This window comes from Xiphophorus maculatus, chromosome 2 (assembly GCF_002775205.1).
Source record: "Xiphophorus maculatus strain JP 163 A chromosome 2, X_maculatus-5.0-male, whole genome shotgun sequence".
Classification (NCBI taxonomy): Eukaryota; Metazoa; Chordata; class Actinopteri; order Cyprinodontiformes; family Poeciliidae; genus Xiphophorus; species Xiphophorus maculatus.
The window spans coordinates 15604410-15622718 of NC_036444.1; the positions used below are offsets into that span (position 1 = coordinate 15604410).

Below are 18309 nucleotides of genomic sequence, written 5' to 3' on the forward strand. Positions count from 1 at the left end.
TTCATAAGTCATAAATTAAAATAAAAAAACTAGTTGCATGCATTAAAAACTATAAAAACCTTAAAGCACAATGAGTTGAACAGCCTGACAGCAGAAATAAAAGTTGATTTTCAAACCGTTAGTTGTTGCTTTCACACTTCTGTAATGCCTGCCAGAAGGCAGAAGTGAGAGCAAGTACTGTGAGTTCTGGTTCTGACTTTGTTTATAGCTCTCTTTGTCTTTGTGACCCAGGTGACATAGACGTCCTGAAGTGAGGAGAGAGAAGTTCCAGAGAGTAATTGTTCAGTTAACTAATCAAGAATCATTCATCTTTGGGTGTCAAACATAATATCCCAGAAGGAGTCTTTTACAAGGAGGCGAGATTGTGGACATAAAAAAAAGTTTATAGAAACTCTCAAAAAAACGATGTGGCCATCATAGGCCAAGAAATGACGTTCAAACTTTCAAAATTCAGTTAAGTGTTTTTTGTTTGTATCTACAATCTAATGTTAATCTATTGTAGTGTAAGGTTCCTGCAGGATTTTATGCCTCTGCTCCTGCATTTGGCAGGTCAAACATTTTTGTCTAGAGACTTGACCATCTCTGAAGTTGAGAGAGACTGAGGTGAGGAAAGCAACAGAGCAACAGGAAGACCTGTATCTGACCTAGTGAGGTCACTTTATTTTGTTCAGTTGTGGTACTGGTTCAGTTCAGGTACTGATTCTGATAGATCAAAGGCCATATGCAATGTTTGGTCTTTTCCTTCGTAGTTTAAATTGAATTTTAAGTTATCAAACTATATCACAGTAGTTGAATCTACACTTTACAATGGTGGTCGTGCCAGTAAATATGTGCAAACTGGATAAATATTAACCTTTATAAATTCATTTGCAAATGTAGATGTTTTTTAAGGGGCAGAAAGCCACTCTGCACCACAGAAGCATTTAGGATGCTCTACCTGTCGCTCTAAGAATGAGGAGCAAAATATGAAATGCGACAAAGTGTTGGCATCTTCTGATAGTACTGCTTCAGACCACAATAATATGACCAGCAGTATTAACATGGAATGCACTGTGAGCATAAACTTAACTTAAAATGACAAAAACTTGGCAATTTTTTAAATTACACAGTTTTATTTGTGTCCCATTTGAAAATCACACAGCCTTTTCAATCTAGTTAACTGAACAGAAATCAAAAACATTCAGATAAGGAGGAGCACCTTTTCTTTTAGCATCTTCCATATTCCAGGTCCCTGGCTTTATGAAGCCTATATACACAGGTTGTAAAACCAAAGTCCAACAATCTAGCCAGTAAATCTTTACAGTAAGCAACTAATGAACAGTAGATCCAACAATTCAAAATGTGTTTTGCTGTGAATATTTTAAACAGAAAAAGCAAAGTTAAGACTGAGACAAACTAAGTTTAGAACAAATACAGTTAAGCCTGTATCTGCTGCAGAAGGGTTAAAACCTTAATGTTGCTAGCAAAAGGCATGTTTATTTCAGTTGCACCTCTAGTGACAAATATTTACAACATGTGCGAAGGTGTATAAGCTGACCTCACCAACAAATACATCAATGCCAATAAACTTAGTCAATAATTAGTGAACACAGAGCATGAACAGCTACAAATGAAACAGATATTAAAGAAAATACAAGACATTAAAGCAGTAGGCTTGGATAAAAAGTGGACAAACATTTAGAAAGAAATGGAAGGTTGAAATAGTTAAGTTGTTCTAACTATTACATCTATATTATGCCCTGTGAAAATGCTGTCAACTAGTTAAAAACTAAAATAAATAGACAAATTAAGTATTGTTTATTCAAAGAATTGTTCAACTGATAACAAAAAAACTGACTCTAACAGCTGATTTCCTATATTTCTGTCATGAACTGAAGCAAACCGTAGACCTGGTGTTACCCCCTGTGGCCTCCAAACCCGCCAAAATAAAAAATAAACAAATGTTACAAACCTCGTATACAATTTTCCTTCATTCAACTACATTTAGTAGAGTTAGACGTGGAAGACAACACCGGCTTCCAATTACAAAACTTAAATATCCTCTATTTTTAAAAAAAAAGAGCAAACATTCAAAGACGGCAATTATTCACAACAGGTAAAACGGATGAAAGAATCCCTTAGGTATTTATATCAAAACTCAATTATTTACAACTGAATCTCAAATTCATTTGAGATTTAGGTCTTTTTTTTTTTCTACAAAATTGCATATCAGTGTCTTTCCGTAATGTGACAAACGTCATGAATATGCATTAGCTGCATAATTTCACCACTTGAGGATAGACATTTAGTTTTGCCACTTATAAATAACTAATTTTCTTTATAGAAAACAATAACATCCATAGACAACATGAAGCCAAAAACACTCTGTATCCTCAGAGTGAAATGGCAGATAAAGGATAAGGCTACCTGATTTATATTTCTTGGATTCCATTTTAATGTTTCTCAGCTGGACAACACAAAACAATCACTTTCAGTCAGAGACAACCCAAAATGAAGACACAAATGGGTAATTCAAGTCACTTTTAAAGAACGTAATACATACATTAAGCAAACATTTAAGAAACTATTCCATAACTGAGTGTTCACTTCAGTTTACTCTTTTGGGGTTGCTTGAGATATAGAACACAAAACTGGGGATGTGAGTGTTCATGAGTGTTTATGATTCCTTATGGACTGTCAGATAGTTTTAATGGCTCACTCTGATCCTCAGGGACCTTTGCTGAATCGTCTCCTTTTTTATGTCTCCTTGTATGTTTGTATTTTTCCACATACGCCTTGATCAGATTTCCCACTTTCACTGGGTTGATTTCCCCACTTTTGCTGTGGCACACCTTGTGACCAGAAATAAAAGATCATCGTGTAAGAATCCCTTAAAAAACTAAAGTCAATTATATTGAATTACAAAGTATTTTTTCAAAAGGAGTTTTACATTTATTTTTGACTCACCTTTAGAACAGCTTTACGCAAAATCTCTTTGTACTCGTCTTTGTTGATGTCTCTCCTTTGGTAGAAAGGCTTGATGGCTAACTTCACTTCTTCAACAGCTCTCTCCTGCATGTGCAGCTTTTTGAGGTACTATTAGGAATAAATCATTGCTCATGTTACAATCTAATCCTCAAATGTTTTTATATTTATTTCAATTTACTAGGCAGCTAATATCAGCTTCTTAAACTACTGATCACAATCTAGATCAGGGGTCTCAAACTCGCGGCCCACGGGCCAACTACGGCCCTCGGGACGATAGTTTGTGGCCCCCGCCTTAATATGAAAGTTTAATGTTAGTGCGGCCCGCGAGTTTGATATAATTGGCACTTTTCAGTGTTGTGTGCGGAGCTGAACAAACTTACCAATCACGGTGGAGTATATTGCTCTCGGGGGCGGGACATCGGCCGGGCCTATTTGCATTTTCTATTTGTCATTATTTGCATGCGGTACATGTGCAATTTCCGCGGCCGCTCCCGCTTCACGTGCTTCAGCATCCAGTCTAGACCCGGAAGTTGCTGATCAGTGTAATGTAATTAAGGTTAGGCGCTGTAACGCTTGGGTTGTGTTTAAGGGAGGAGAGGAGGCGGCAGATTCGTCAGGACGGTCAAAAACTCACAACCACACTGGTACTGGGAATTCCACAGTGTTGTCCTTTAATAAATACACTCTTCACCAACCTTACAAAGCCCGGTTGAACGGCTGCTATATTATCAGAGATGAAAATTGAGCAGCGTCCAAACAACCCGTAACATTACTAAAAAGTTAGGGAGCTAACATGTCCGTCTAGCACGTTTCTCCCACGCTCTCTACAGAGAAGCCGTGGTGCATACTTCTGATATCATTAGCAATACTAGAGTATCTTAAAGGGACACTACACAATTAAGGCTGTTACAGCGCCTGACTACGGCCAAATATGGTAATAGGCAATCAGAAAGGTTCGGCTGAGGAGACCGTGTGTGTGAATGCGGCCCAGCCTCACCCAGACTCTACCTCCAGCGGCCCCCGGGTAAATTGAGTTTGAGACCCCTGATCTAGTTGGTATTATTCAATTCTTTTACTCAGTGATGTGCCTGTTGCGCCAACGGGACACATCCACCTCTGCAGTAATCCACATCAGGAAGTAGAAATTTCTTAACTTCCTTATACAGTAAATTTTTTGCTCGTTTTTGCTAGCTGGGTCAGGTGGGTTTTTGCATTTTTTAATAGAAAACAAACTTAATAAAATTATGTTGAGAAAAAAAAGTTACAAAGTAAATGTGCTTAACATGAACAAAAAATCTAAGTAAATAAAAGAATGTATATCTCTTTAATAATCTTATTTGAGAGCTAAAATGAATAAATGTCATTTTCACCTTGTCTTTCCTTGACAAATCCCCTTCTTCTGCTTCTCTTTGCTCAGTGGTTGATAACTCCTCAGGGTTGAGGCCTTCCGAGCTGGAATTAGCAGTCAGTAAACCAGCAACACTTTTCTTTGAGGACTCACACACAGTGCTCTGTAAAAGTATGAATTATTAATTTAACCTAATACGCAAAATCAAAAGGGAAAGTCCTGCACAATACCATTCAAAGTTATTCCCTCTTATGCATTCCTTCTGTGGGGTTTTTTGGCAGATCTAAATGTCTCAGACCAAATGTCTTTCAGCATCAGTCAATAATAATATGTACAAAATACAAAATGGCTTTCAACTATGATTTTATTTATAGAGACAAACTGCTTTCTAAACCCTCCTGGATTAGAGTGAAAAAGGATTCCTGCCAAACTAAACACAGGAACTCCTTATGTGGCTCAATTGCTTGGTGGAAATTAGTGCTATCAAGAGTTTCTTGTAGTATTGCTTTGCCCCATTGTTCTTTACACAACTGTTTGAATTCATCCAAAGGGGAGGATTTGAGCATGAATGGCCTGTTTACAGTCTTCCCACAGGATGGCAGTTTAATCACAAGAAGCACCAGGAACACATGAATGAACTTTTGGAGGGAAATGACCGTGATCTCGTAGCTAGTTTGGGCCAACAATGAAATATTTGGGTTTATTTGAGTTAATCAAAATCATAACTTGCAGATTTTCCATTGCTGTAGCCGCAAACATCATTGGAGCAACGATGGCAGCCCACGGTCCTGTCAATATTCACGCCTACAATAGCGGGGAACAGACAGTAATGGAGACATTATGGTCATTACGGCTGCATTAGAACAATTCTGCAATGGGCCAAATTTCCTCCATATCGCTGTAAAAGACTCATTGTCAGCTATCGCAAAATATTTATATCTGTTGTTGCTGCTAATGGTGGCTCAGAAAATTATTAGGTGTTGGTTGAAATCTCTCTCGCACAGAGAGAGATAAACCCACTTGGGTTTACTTTTTTTTCATTTAAAAACTGCATTAATCTTTACTTGTGTTGTCTTTCCCTAATATTTAAATTGGTTTTATGTTCTGAAACACTGTGTGACAGTGAAGTATGACAACTGTGCAAATAAATGGGAAATTAGAAAAGAGTCAAACACTTTTCACATCACTGTAGATGTTCTATTATCCATTTTGATATGATTGACACCCAAGACTATAGAAATTGTTTTATAATCTTTTATAGACTGACGGATATTACTGACTTCGTTTCTTATTGCTGCTTGAATCTATTTACACTAGTGTGTATTGCTTGTGATGTTGGAAGTCATTTACGTCAAGTCAGACAGGTTCTATTTAAGGGATTTATGACTCTAAAGGTCTGGCAGTAATCATGTCTGAGTTTGGCTAAGGAGCATGAGTCAAATATGTTATTATTTACAGTTACTCCATGATTTAAGTAGTTAAACAACTTTATTATTATGGCTAGAAGGTTTGCAAGCAATTTTCACTTAATTGAACATTAATATTTGTTTTAAGATAATATACCTTTGCATTGCAGGATAATTTTTGCACATGTGGTCTGAATTTGCCGTTTCTATTATTATTTCATAGTGTAAAGATATTGTGTATTTATACAAATTACTTATCATGCATGGGGACACGGTCTGATATACATTAACACACATCAAAACAAGATCATAAGAGCAGTGTTTTCAATGAGTGGTGAAAGGTTTAGTGGAGACAAAGATCTAGTTTCGTTTCATCTGAAAATGCTTCAGAATCAGTTTCAACCATGTGACTTTTTCCAGAGACAGCCTTGAGGCACACACTGCCACCTGCATGTCAGAACTAAAATTACGTTGCACGCACTTTAAGAAGAAAATGCATGCTGAGAAGCAAACAAACACTATGAAACAGCTCTTTCTGACCTGAGTGGATGCCTGGACAGCCAAAGGGGGTTTGCGAGATCCTTCCTGCTTCAGCTTCAACTTATACAGTGCTAGCTCTGTGGAAGTAAAACAAACAGAAGGCCAGAGATTGAAATGGAAAACAAATCTCTAAACTTTCACTCACATAAAAAATATGAATGAAAATGAAGTAAAACAATCTGATGACAAGACTTACTGCTTGGAGATTTCTCTGGCTGAGGTCCTTCTGGCTCCTGTATGTTCCAGGTGACACGCTTCACTTGAGTCTTGGACTTTGATCCCGCTGCAGCTGATGTCGGCTCCCCCTCTTCCTTCTCCTCCACAGCTTCTTTCTCCTCTTCAGCGCTTGCACCACTACCCTCTGCAGGCTCCGATTTGATGTGATCGAGATTGTCCAGCATTACATCCACATTAAAATCATCATCAGACTCTGAAGGTTCCAGTTTTGTAGGGTTCGCCGCCCCCGCTGTGTTTTGTTGTTTGTCAGACTCTAATGAGCTTAGCTGAAACTGACATACTGAGTCATGGAGAGGGTCTTCGGTGGACAGGGTAGGAGGTGAGGAGACAGGCGGAGAAGGGCAGTCCTGTGTGGGACTTGCCTCAGATTTGATTATGGTTGTTTCATACAACTCTGTCTTGTTCTGATCCTCCATTATCTCATCATCGCTCTGGGACACTGACAAGGAAGGTTTATCCTTTTCTTCACTTTTAATTTCTTTACCAATGGGACAATCTTCAAACATATCCACAGGTTGCGGTTTTTCTTTTTTGATTTCCTTTCTATTTTTTAATTCTACTGGGATTTCTTTAGCCTGAATATCTCTTCTTTCAAAGTTTTTGTCTTCATCTTTTACCTGAGAAACAAAAGAACAGGAAGGCAACTCTTGTTTTTTCACTCCAGCACATTTGTTCTTCTCTCTGCTTCTTTGTGTAATTTCCTTCTCTTTTTTTCTTTCCTGTGGAAGATTTATTCTTTTCGAGGATGAAACATGTGAAGCTGAAGTTTTGTCTGTACTACTGGTCGATCCTTCCTCTTTCCTTCGGTCTCTTGAGCCGGTATTAATCCTTTGTCTCCCATCTTTAGCTCTTGAATCCACTTTATCTCTGGATGAGACTGTTGCATGTTGCTTGGCACAATCTTTCCTCCTTTCCCTAGATCTAGACCGAGATCTTGAACGAGATAAGCAACGCTTACGATCCTTAGACCTTGATCTGGATCTAGACCGTGACTTGGACCTTGACTTGGAACGTGATCGACCATGTCTTCTGTCCTTGGACACTCTGCTTCTCTCTGTGCATTCATTTCGCTCCTTACCTTTATTCTTCTTCATCTTTGAATGCTCTCTGCTGCTAGAGCTCGAACAAGATCTACAAAACAAAATGACAAAATCCCTATGTGATCTATAAGATTTAAAACACAAAAAGTGATCAAGCAAGTTGTCACCAGTGGCTTTCAAATATTACCTGTGCAATGTTAAAATGCCCGGTTTTTGTGATGTTAAAAATGGGAACAAGATAAATCATACCATCAAATAATTGAGCACATTTGTGTTTCTTATTTCAATAAGTGGTAAATTTTTTTGCAATCTGGATTTGATAATAATTAAAACCAACTTAACATGTATCTTATTACCTACGACTGAAGTAAAATCTAATTTCTGATTTTGTTCTTTTATTCTTAGCTGAATATTATTTTTTTCTCCTTCAAACAAATCTATTTTTAAGTTTATTTATAATAACTGTCATATATTACATGTGGAAAGTTTCAAAATTATTTATCATGGTGTACAATTTTTTTTTGCATCACAAAAGTTTGACATTTTAACAACAATATCTTCCCTTTTGACAGCCACTGTGCTCTACAGCTTGAACAGCTTTCCACTCACCTGGACCGCCTCTTTGTCTTGTCTTTGGACCGTGATCTGGACCGCCGTTTCTTCCTGTAAACTCTGTCTGGAGAGTTGGGCTGGGAGCTGTCAGAGGTTGAGTGTGCCCTCTTTCTTTCTCTTGATCTTGATCGCCTGGAGCTCCTGTCTTTCTCCCTACATTTTTCCCTTTCCTTCTTTTTGCCTTCCTTATCCAAGGCATGAAGGTCTTCTCTTCTGCCTCTGTCTGTCTCTGAGCTACTGGGATCCTTTGACGATTTGGAGGTTTGCTTCCTATGGCCCAAATCTCCCATCAGTGTACTGGAACAGGTTGGTGAATCATCTGATTTAGTCTCTTGCATCTGTTTCTTTACGATGGAACCCGAGCAGGAAGGTGATGAATCATTCCTGTAGTTGAGAAGAGATCTACTGGAAGTTCCGGCAGAAGGTCCACTTCTGAGGGGAGTATTTTCCTCTGCTTTTATGTGTTTAACATGCTGATAAGAAAGTGATGTGGTATCTGCACTCTCACCTTTTATCTCACTCTCACTTACAACCCTGTCATCAGAACTTTCATATTCATCTGAACTTGGTTCTTTTTTAATTACAGTATCAATGAATAACTTTTGCTTCTCCTGCTTAACTTCGGCTAAATCGGATTTCTTTTCAACTTTGATACAATGTTCCGGAAATATTATTTCTGGTGTTACAGTAAGCTGTGAACTCCTGGGTATTTCCTGCGAAAACTCTGTCTCCTCTGATTCAGTTTTCACCTGAATTGCATCCCAACGTCTTGGCACTGAACCCTTGTTGTTTCCTAAAGTAGAACGTTTCCCTCTGTTAGTGCCAAATTGAGAGCTGAAGTTCAGGCTTGTGGGCTCGGTTTCGTCGCTCGAGCTACTTGAATCAGATAGCGTGGGGTTAAAAGGATCGTAAATATTGTCTTGCTCCTTGGTGACTGTACAAGATGCCAGAAGTGTTTTCTTGTCTTTGTGCATTTGCTTCTTTTTTGCTTCCTCTTCTTTTTCCCTCCACTGTTCTTTTACGTTGCTTCCAGCTGAAGTGGATGACGTTATGCTGAGCCGCCTGGCGTGCCAGGAGTTCCCACTGGAATTGATGCGAAAACTTACAGCCGAAGATGAAGAAAATGACGCATGCCGAGTCTGGCTTGCAGGAGTGGTGGAGGAAGAGGAAGCGAAGGAATTTGAGAATGCTGATGATGAGCCGGCTCTTTCCGGCCTGTTCTTATGGCCATCAGAGTGGCCCTTCTGCTTATCAACACTCTGTTGCCTTCCTTTGTCCCCAGAAAGGCTGTTCATGCCACTTTTAGGCAACCCAGAACCATCGCCAGCACCAGCAGAATTACTACTTCCTCTACTACTGTCAGAAATGCCACCATGACCTGTACTGTCATTTGTGACACTACTATTCTCTCTTTTTATCTTCGGTATGCGAGGAAGCACAGACACATCTACCCAAGTGGGTTTAACGGGAGCTTTCTTAGGTTGGGACAGTGACAGAGTTGTTCCTTTGTCCCTAAAGTTGGAAACCTGGATGGGCTGAGCAGATGAAGAAGGCATTTCTGTTAGGGCTCTCATGCCATTGGCTGCTACTGATCTGTTCGGATGAGGAGGCAAACTCGGATTCACTCCAGAGGTTAAGTCAGAATGTGGTCTCGATTGGTAGTGGTTGGCAGAGGAGGGCATGAAGGAGGGTAAATGAGATGAGCTTGGTGTCAACAGTCCATTCACAGAGGTAGCTGAGGATCCTGATGGATTCCCATTGTGGAGCAGAGATGCAGAGTTGTCTCCTAAATTGTACGAACACCCTGGACTGTTGAGGGCGCTGGTATCACTTGAACTACTGGTGTTCCTGCTGCTTGGAACTGGTGTAGGTTGCATCACTGCAATAGAAAATATGTACAAAAAAAACACATGGTTTATTTTAACTCAAGACGAGGTTTCTTTGTGATGATTGAAGACAAAATTTTACGTATTTTAGGCACATCATTAAACATTGTTATGTTTGAATAAATGTGATTAACTCCTCACCAATTTTGTGCAACAGGTAAGCACAAAGGCTGTGTAATAGTTCATGTTTTGAATAATCTAAATAACACATTTTTCTCTTTCCTCTCGTTTTAGTCAGGAGTGACATTCCAAAGAAGAAATAATCTGTTTCTGCTTTATCCCAGTAGCTCCAGGAAATACCAAACTGAAGCCAGCAAACAATCATTTTTATTCTGTCCACAGATCAATGATCTAGTTCAGGTAAAAAGTAACAAAATTTGTCAAATAGACAAATGCTGCACAATCCAAAGAGCTGCACAAGATGATGACACCCAAGAACATAATAAACCACTTGCAGAATTCAGACATCATCAACATGAACAAAAAAGTAGCAACTAAAGCATAAAATTTAAAAAATGACATGTCCAGTACTTTGTCAATTTTAGATCCAGCATTGATGCATTGATATCATCTGCATATAATAATAGAATTGCTGCCGATGTTGCAGAACGCTGAGTGGCAAATTTATAACGGGGGTTTTATGAACTATTTTCAATGGTCAATGTAGAACACATAGCCTGGCAGCTGGTTAGAGAAATAGAGGCAAGTGTTTCAGGATTTGTTTTAATCAGTTTGTTTGATCCTGGGGGTACTCAGTTTTAGGAAGACTTTAGGAAGACAGAGGATTCCATATACAGCAGAAAAGTTTTAAAAATATGCCTCTGTATTTCTCCCATGATTTATGAAAACCTAATCTGAACTCAGAAAACAACACATTAGTACTAAAATGTTAGCTTGTGTGTAGGCCTGAACAATCAATAAATCAATTAATTGCATGATTAAAACAAACTCAATAACTTCAATTTTTCTCTTTTTCTACCAAGAACTGGATGATAAAAGTCTTCAGTTTGGTGCTTTGGTCTCAACTAGCACTGAAGGACAATTTTGTTTAGAAAGACGTCAAAATTCATTTCATTTTTTATTTATTTATCTTGGATATTTAACATGTCTTCCAGGTCTAGCGTTAAATGTTCACTAGAATTTATAGAATTTTTATGTTCCATGACCATTATATTACTTATAAATAGTCTTAAAACAACAATATTATCGTTTATCGCAATAACGTCTGGAGCAATTTATCATCAGGCAAAATTTGTTATCATGAATGGCCAACTTGTGTGGACAACAAAAGCTGTGAAAACCATTTTCAAATATGTTTTGATGAACATATTTTACAAAATAAACAGGTAGAGTGTATTTACATTTAGCTGTTTTTATAAATGTGCAAGCCACACTTACTTGGCTTTGAAGCTTTAAGAGAACCATCTCGACTAATGACGACATCAGAACTGTCCATCAGGAGGATGCTCTGTCCAGAAAGGATGCTTCCGAGTAGATCAGGGACAGGAGCAGCTTCCACAACACCCGCCAAGTGAGGGACGTTCACACTTCTCCTACTAGAGCGCCACAAATAAGATTCAATTAGAAATTTGACACAGATAAATCCATATTGAAATCACCAACAGCCAAAAAATTGTAATAGTTACACAAATTATTTAAAAACCTTATTTTGTGTATCTCGGGTCAACCTCCTCCCACTTTACAGTGTTTATATCAATTTTCCCATTCAAAATTTTTACCAGAAATGCTCTTACAGAAGTTTGTTTTTATCATCTACATAGTCGACAGTCATGAAATAACAAAACATTGTAGCTGGATTCTGATTTGATATTGTCGTTACAGCACTAGGCACCTGAAACTAATTCAGTTCCAGCCCAGGAAGCTTAGATTAGAATAAGATGAATCATTCTAAAACTCTGGTTTAAACTTAGGTCATGGATTAAAGATTAAAGTTAACAACAAATTTTTTAAATGTCTTTCTTTTAAATCAGTGCATATTCATTTGTGGGTTTTGTCTTGTTAAGTTTGGTGTCCTACTGCCACCTACTGACAGGTTAAGCCAAAGGAGTATATTCACAACAAGCAAAAGAAAACACATCTCAAAAGGCATAAAAATGTGTTTTCCGAGGACTGCAGATTGCAGAGTTACCTCTAAAATTCAAAGTTACTAAAGACAAAAATCTGAGTGCTACCTGGAGAGGCCTGCAGTGACTGGACGAGCCACAGGCTGATGAGAGCGAAGAGCAGACCGAGAGATCCCTCGCCTTTTTGCCTCCAATAGCGACGTAACCTGGGCTTGCTCTTCAACCTCTTCACTGGTCAAACAAAGATCATACATCAAAATTATTATGGTATACGTGTTAAACGAAAATGCCTCATCACATGTGTGCTGTGTAACAACAGATCCTAGCTCAAGCTAAAATGCTGCTGTCTGTCAAGTAAAGCAAACAGAAAGCATTTTACATGATCAAGCAGTACTATGTCTCCTTACTGGTCAACAAATGGATCCAGGTCAAATGGATCTCCATAGATGGAGAGTGATGCGGCTCCAATGTCGGCACGCATGCTACTCAAAGTGTTCTCTGACGGTCGGTATACTGTTGGAAGTGAAGAGCTCTTCTTATCCTTTACAATTCCTAGATTATTGGCAATACGGCTTCTTGGAGTGGCTACCTTTCTTTCAATCTAATGGAAAAAAAAAACATACATAACTTCAGAGAAAGACCTCACACATTGGCAACATGGCAAATAATTTTACTCATGCTTTATAAATGAAAAGAAACAAACCAATACGGATGTTGAAACACTTACAGCTTTTTTCCTAGATTTGCTCTTCCTTGCCCTTCGTTTTCTCCTTTTGACTCTTGTTTTTTCTGCTTGACAATTGTTCCCCTTAGAAGATGTCTTCTTTCTTCGCACCTTTCTACGTTTTCCTATCAAATCAAACAAGGTTCATCATTGAAAACAACCACTGACGACAACAAACTGTCCAACATCTTTTCTTCTTCAAACTTTGCCTACTTTGTCAACTTGATTGACTTAGACACTTGGAGAGCATTTACTGACTTACTTACCAGTTTTGCGTCTCCGACTCGATGGCGCCCGAGGAGTGATGTCCCGTACATACACAGCGGTGTTGAGTCCAGCAACCACAGCGTTAATGGTTTCATCTAGCCAAGTCGACTGAATCAGATATGTTGGAGCCAACTACAAAAGGTGTGTTTGCATTACTCTGCTGGGATGCTTTCAAAGCCTGATATCGTGCAAAAACCAATTTCAGTACATGCACTAAACTTTAAATGTTTTAACTGAATCTTATCCAAACACAGAACTTACTAAGCTGAAGTTACCAGTTAGTTTCAATCAGATGAGAGCACAGCAAGTGCATTAAAGTTTAACACCACACAAATGCTTTGCATGTGTTAGGATATTTGCCAAGACAAAAGCGTCATGCCAAACCTGCGATGTGCGTGCCTGGGTTATGCGATGTCGGTTGACGTTGGCTCGAACTCTCTCACTCTGTTGCGTTCGGGCGATAGCCCTGGTGGGACCAGCGGTGTGAGTTCGAGACCTACTGGTGGCCGGACGGGGAGTAGAGAACAGGCTGTCTGTGTCACTGATCTCCTCAGCTGAACCTCCTAAAACACATTTTACAGAGACTGATGAACTCTCTTCAAGTTTATTCCTTTTTCTCAAACTCTTTGTTATGCTGTGCCAACATACCAATGGAAAAACTACATGATGAAAAATCTGTTTCATTATAATTTATAATTATAATCAAATGTGGAAATTCTCTATGTATACAGTAGATATCTGCTTTAAAATTATATAAATGTCCTCTCCCCCAAAGTGCTATATCAATTTTACAGCATCTTTCACAATCAGCAAGTTTATTCCTACCGTGAATTGAAGTGCAAAATCAGAGAACATTAAAGAGAACCCAGATTTTAAAATCTCCTGATATTTCAAACAAATCATGACACTAGGCTCATGGAATCACATATCCTCCACCAATTTCCACATATCCATCATTTTGACCCACTCATCTTTACAAAATTGTTCTAATTCAACTACATTGGTGGATTCTCGAGTATGAACGTTCTTTTTAAGGTCTTGCCACAGAATGACTTGACTAGGTCCAGATCTAGATCAAAGTCCAGATCAGGCCTTTACCTTATCTGTCAAGGTCAGGTAATTACCCCAATTGTCATTACTCCAATATCAATTGAGGAAACTGTGGTCGGCCGTCCACTGCTGGGAAGGTTCACCACTTTCCATGTTTCCACCAGTGGTGGATATTGGCTCTCACTGTGGTTCTCTGAAGCACCAAAAGCCTTAGAAATTACCTTGTAACTATTCCCAGACTGATAGATATCACTTACTTTATTCCTAATAAAGTAAAGAATTACGGAAGGTGTATGTATTTCCACAAACTGCTATAATTGCTTTTTGCAAAATAAGTGACTTTGAAAGGTAACTTAAAGGCTTACTTGACTGGCGATTGTTGGCCTCACACTCAGGACAAAACCATTCCTCAACAGGAACAGAATCAAGAGGAGGCGTGAGGCACTCCATGTGATACCTAGGACACAAGTAAGGTTTCACTCTCGTAACAATTCATTTTTAAAAGGGGCAGATGAAAACCTGCTGAGAACACTCTATGCTTTGGTAAAACCTCATCTCACCCCGCATCACACCCATCGCAGAGCAAAAGTCGGTCCTCGTGGTCACTGCCCCCACACACCTCACAGTTGGTCTGCTCCAGGTCCAAGTCTACCGTTTCCTCCTGACCTGCCTTCACAGGCTTCTGAACCGTGACCTGATCACACACTTTACAGAATTAGCCCACATGATACTAAAGGAAAATCTCAGTCATTTAACTTTTCAAAGTTTGTGTACAAGGAACCGTACTCACAATTTTCTTTACTTTTCCTCCATAAGATTTCCTCAGATATATGTTGTCAAAGACAATGCGGTCCACAGGACATGAGTTTGCATTCTAAATGGGGGAGTGAATTAATATTTATAATGTCATGTTCTTTAGCGTGTTTTTTTTTTTCTATCTCTGAGTTGAAATCGTTTCAGACTCACCTTAGTCCATTCTAGGATGCAGTCAAAACAGAAGTAGTGCTCACAGTTCTCTGGTGTTGCAACAGGTTGGCTACTGAATGAGTTCAGGCAGATGGGACACTTTTCTCTGTCCTCGTCTGAGCTCATCTCTGCAAAGTCAGCAGAACCTCCTCCAAAGGTTCCTTTCCCTGACTTAGCATCTTCCTCCTCTTCATTATCTAGAAAAATAAACAAAAAACACCATTCCTTTTTTACAGCACAGCAAAAACTGTTTTCACAGAGGATACAACAGAATAACTTCAGCAGAAAGAAAACTCCTCAAAGAACACCATGGGAGTGTATGCTGTGCCATAAAGCTCATCCATTTCCACAGAGAAGATCAAGCACTGTGTCCATTACCATCCTCTTCCTCACTATCTTCCTCCTCATCGTCTTCTCCATTTGCAGTATGTTCTTCTTCGTCATCACCACTATCAGAGTCTTCCTCTTCAGATTCCTCGTCGAGATCATCTGAGTCATCTATAATCCACATAGAGATAATTAAAGAAGTAACAATAGATATAAAACCTCAAGGAATATGAAATAGATTGAAGCTAAACTCATTTAAAGAAATCACCTGAGATGGCCCATAATGCAGCTCTTTTTCCTTTGCTGTGCGATGAACTGCGGTTAATCAGCTCATCTTGGCTGTCGTCTTCATCCATGGCTGACCATCAAAACAACAGCACAGAAACTTCTCTAAAATTAAAGAAATTATGTAAACTCACATGACTTTTTTCATTACTATGTTGATGCTAATTTGAGAAACTGACCCAATGCTACTTCGGAATTGGACAGTCAAGTGGTTTGAAGTGAGGTAGCTGGAGTTACACTCCATTTCAAGAAGAGAATCCACCAGCACATACACTTGATAACCCGCTCACATTCAGTTAGGGGAGCGGCATACACCCACCTCAGCTGTGTGGCTGATATAGTCATAGTGGGCTCATGTGGATGCTGAGATTAAAATGTTGTCTTTAGTTATTAAATTAATTCATGCAACTGGTTAAATGTTATAAATTTCAGATATCGAACAGAATGTGAGCTCTAGCAGATTAAATAACAATTTTACACATTTTTCATATGATTGATGAATCATATCACTGACAGCGCAACCTTACTTAGAGCGACCCCTATCTAGGCCTGTCACAATAAACAATAAATCAACAAATGGCATGATAAATTGCAGCAAGCTCAATTTCTATTTGAATGCTTTATCATTTTCTCTTTCTACCAAAAACTGGAAAACAAAATTCTCCTGTCTGGCTTTTTGGTCTCAACTACACCATGTGTATATTTTACATGTTATGTTTTATTTTTATGATTACACTGGTAAAAATCTAAGAATACTCCCACTGAGAGATAAATAAAAAAAGGAAAGGTCACCAAAAGGAAAACAAAACGTCAAAAACGAAAGTTAAATTTTAATCTTAAATCGCCCTGCAAAAAGATCATGACATTTTCTTTTTTACTCTTTCATCTGAAGTCTTTCCACCTATTTATGACATTTAAAAACAAAACTGTAGAAAGCTTTCAAAATCTGATTCCTCAGCCGTTCCTGTTTAACTTGTATTCCACCTTCATTAAACCTTCATTCATCAGCTAGTCAAATATCGCTACCTTTTTCATTCTAAATATTATTGCCGAAGGTTACTACTTAACATTTAAGAGCTAACCAACAGCAGAATCATGCAAATGCTACATTTGTAAACAAAGAACAAAATTCATGACAAAATGGTATTTTTCAGCAGTTTTCACATAAAGTAAATATACAACGGAAATATGCATATTGATTTTAATGCTTATCTCATGACAAAAAAGATGCCCAAATTTCATATCAGTCTTTTTGTTCAAGAAATGACGCTAGCTAGTAAAATTAGCTCCAGTGTAGCTTGTCAGCTAGCCTCGGAGTAGCTAAAATTAGCGAACATTAACCACTAGCCCGCTTACACTCTGTGCGAAAACCAGTCATTGCGTGGAGCGTTTTGCGTAACATTAAGCCTGCTTTCATACACCTATCATTTCACGCAGAAGCATTTGTTTATATTTTTAAACCTACCCTATTCAGTAGAGAAAGATATGTTCATATAGGTTTGAAGTCTCCACTGTTGGTGAGTGACACCACCGGCTGGCTAAGGACGGAAATTACCGAGTGAACTTCGACATATCGGATTCTTAAAGAGACCGTGCACGTTTAAAAAGATCCTCATTTTCTGAATCAACGTAAGAGCTGCTGCATTCACGGTTCTAAAACTGTTGGTTGAGTTAAGTGTCACAAAGTTCAAAACAAATTCTGTGTGATTTAGTGAAGCTAAACAAAGCAAAGCACTGTAAATGATACCCAGAGAAAAAACAATATGAACGTTTACTGTTACCTGAGCAGCAAAAAACCTCAAAATTACATAAATATGAAATACATGTGTGCTTTTAGTCATTTTTGTTAATTTATGTGCACATATCTGCTAATAAAGTTTAATAATAAGTTTTAAGAAAATCCAATTAAGGAAGGTCAGGACTATAGGGCAAACTTTTCTCTGAACTTGTAACTGCAAATTGTGATTGGTATTCAATGAAGTTCATTAAACAAGGGAGCAAAAAAAACACAAACTCGGCAACAGAAAACCCTACTCTTATCTTTCATAAATAGTTTCTTTAAACGTTCAGAAGTATATTTTACTATTATATGTACGTTAAATTTTGAATAGGCTCTCAAAAACCTGAGACTGCTGACACAAAATATCAATAGTTGAATCCCGACCTTAATTTTGGGAATAACCAACTTTTTTAATCAGTCTTTGAACATACTTTTCTTAAAAGAGCTGAATAAATCGCCCTCTAGTGGCTTGAAAAAAATTACAAAAATCAACTGTTACATAACAAATCTCTATTCCTGATTTGACATTGGGTCAATATATCTTAACAGAGATTGATAATAATAATAATAATAATAATAATAATAATAATAATAATAATAATAATAATAATAATAATAATAATAATAATAATAATAAAAGAAAGTTTTTTAGAATAATTGCTTGAAACTTTACTCAGTTTCTACACGTCGTCTGTCAGATATCTTAACGCTGATCTTGTGACGTTCAAGTGTAAATGACTGGAACGTTATTTTATTTGTACATTTCAAAACTATTATGATGTTGTACAAT

At 38.1% G+C, this 18309-nt stretch overlaps 1 protein-coding gene across 3 annotated transcripts; it reads right to left on the bottom strand.

The window, feature by feature from the left end:
• Positions 1-1090: 1090 nt before the first annotated feature.
• On the bottom strand, positions 1091-17289 carry phrf1 (PHD and ring finger domains 1). Of its 3 annotated transcripts, none has more exons than XM_023349762.1 (19): positions 17205-17289; positions 15723-15844; positions 15506-15625; positions 15128-15324; positions 14952-15035; positions 14722-14855; positions 14527-14618; positions 13496-13674; positions 13111-13243; positions 12848-12969; positions 12528-12721; positions 12229-12351; positions 11435-11592; positions 8148-10029; positions 6458-7629; positions 6262-6338; positions 4338-4478; positions 2947-3075; positions 1091-2831 (listed from the first exon to the last, which is right to left on the bottom strand). In XM_023349762.1, exons 2-19 carry the CDS (start codon positions 15808-15810, stop codon positions 2667-2669), a joined length of 5190 nt encoding a protein of 1729 aa, XP_023205530.1. In that variant the 5' UTR covers positions 15811-15844; positions 17205-17289; the 3' UTR covers positions 1091-2666. The 3 variants fall into 3 exon arrangements, with proteins under 3 accessions (XP_023205530.1, XP_023205538.1, XP_023205535.1); XM_023349770.1 differs by having other exon boundaries at positions 15723-15812; positions 17205-17277; XM_023349767.1 differs by lacking the exon at positions 17205-17289 and adding an exon at positions 15919-16535.
• Positions 17290-18309: the final 1020 nt, after the last annotated feature.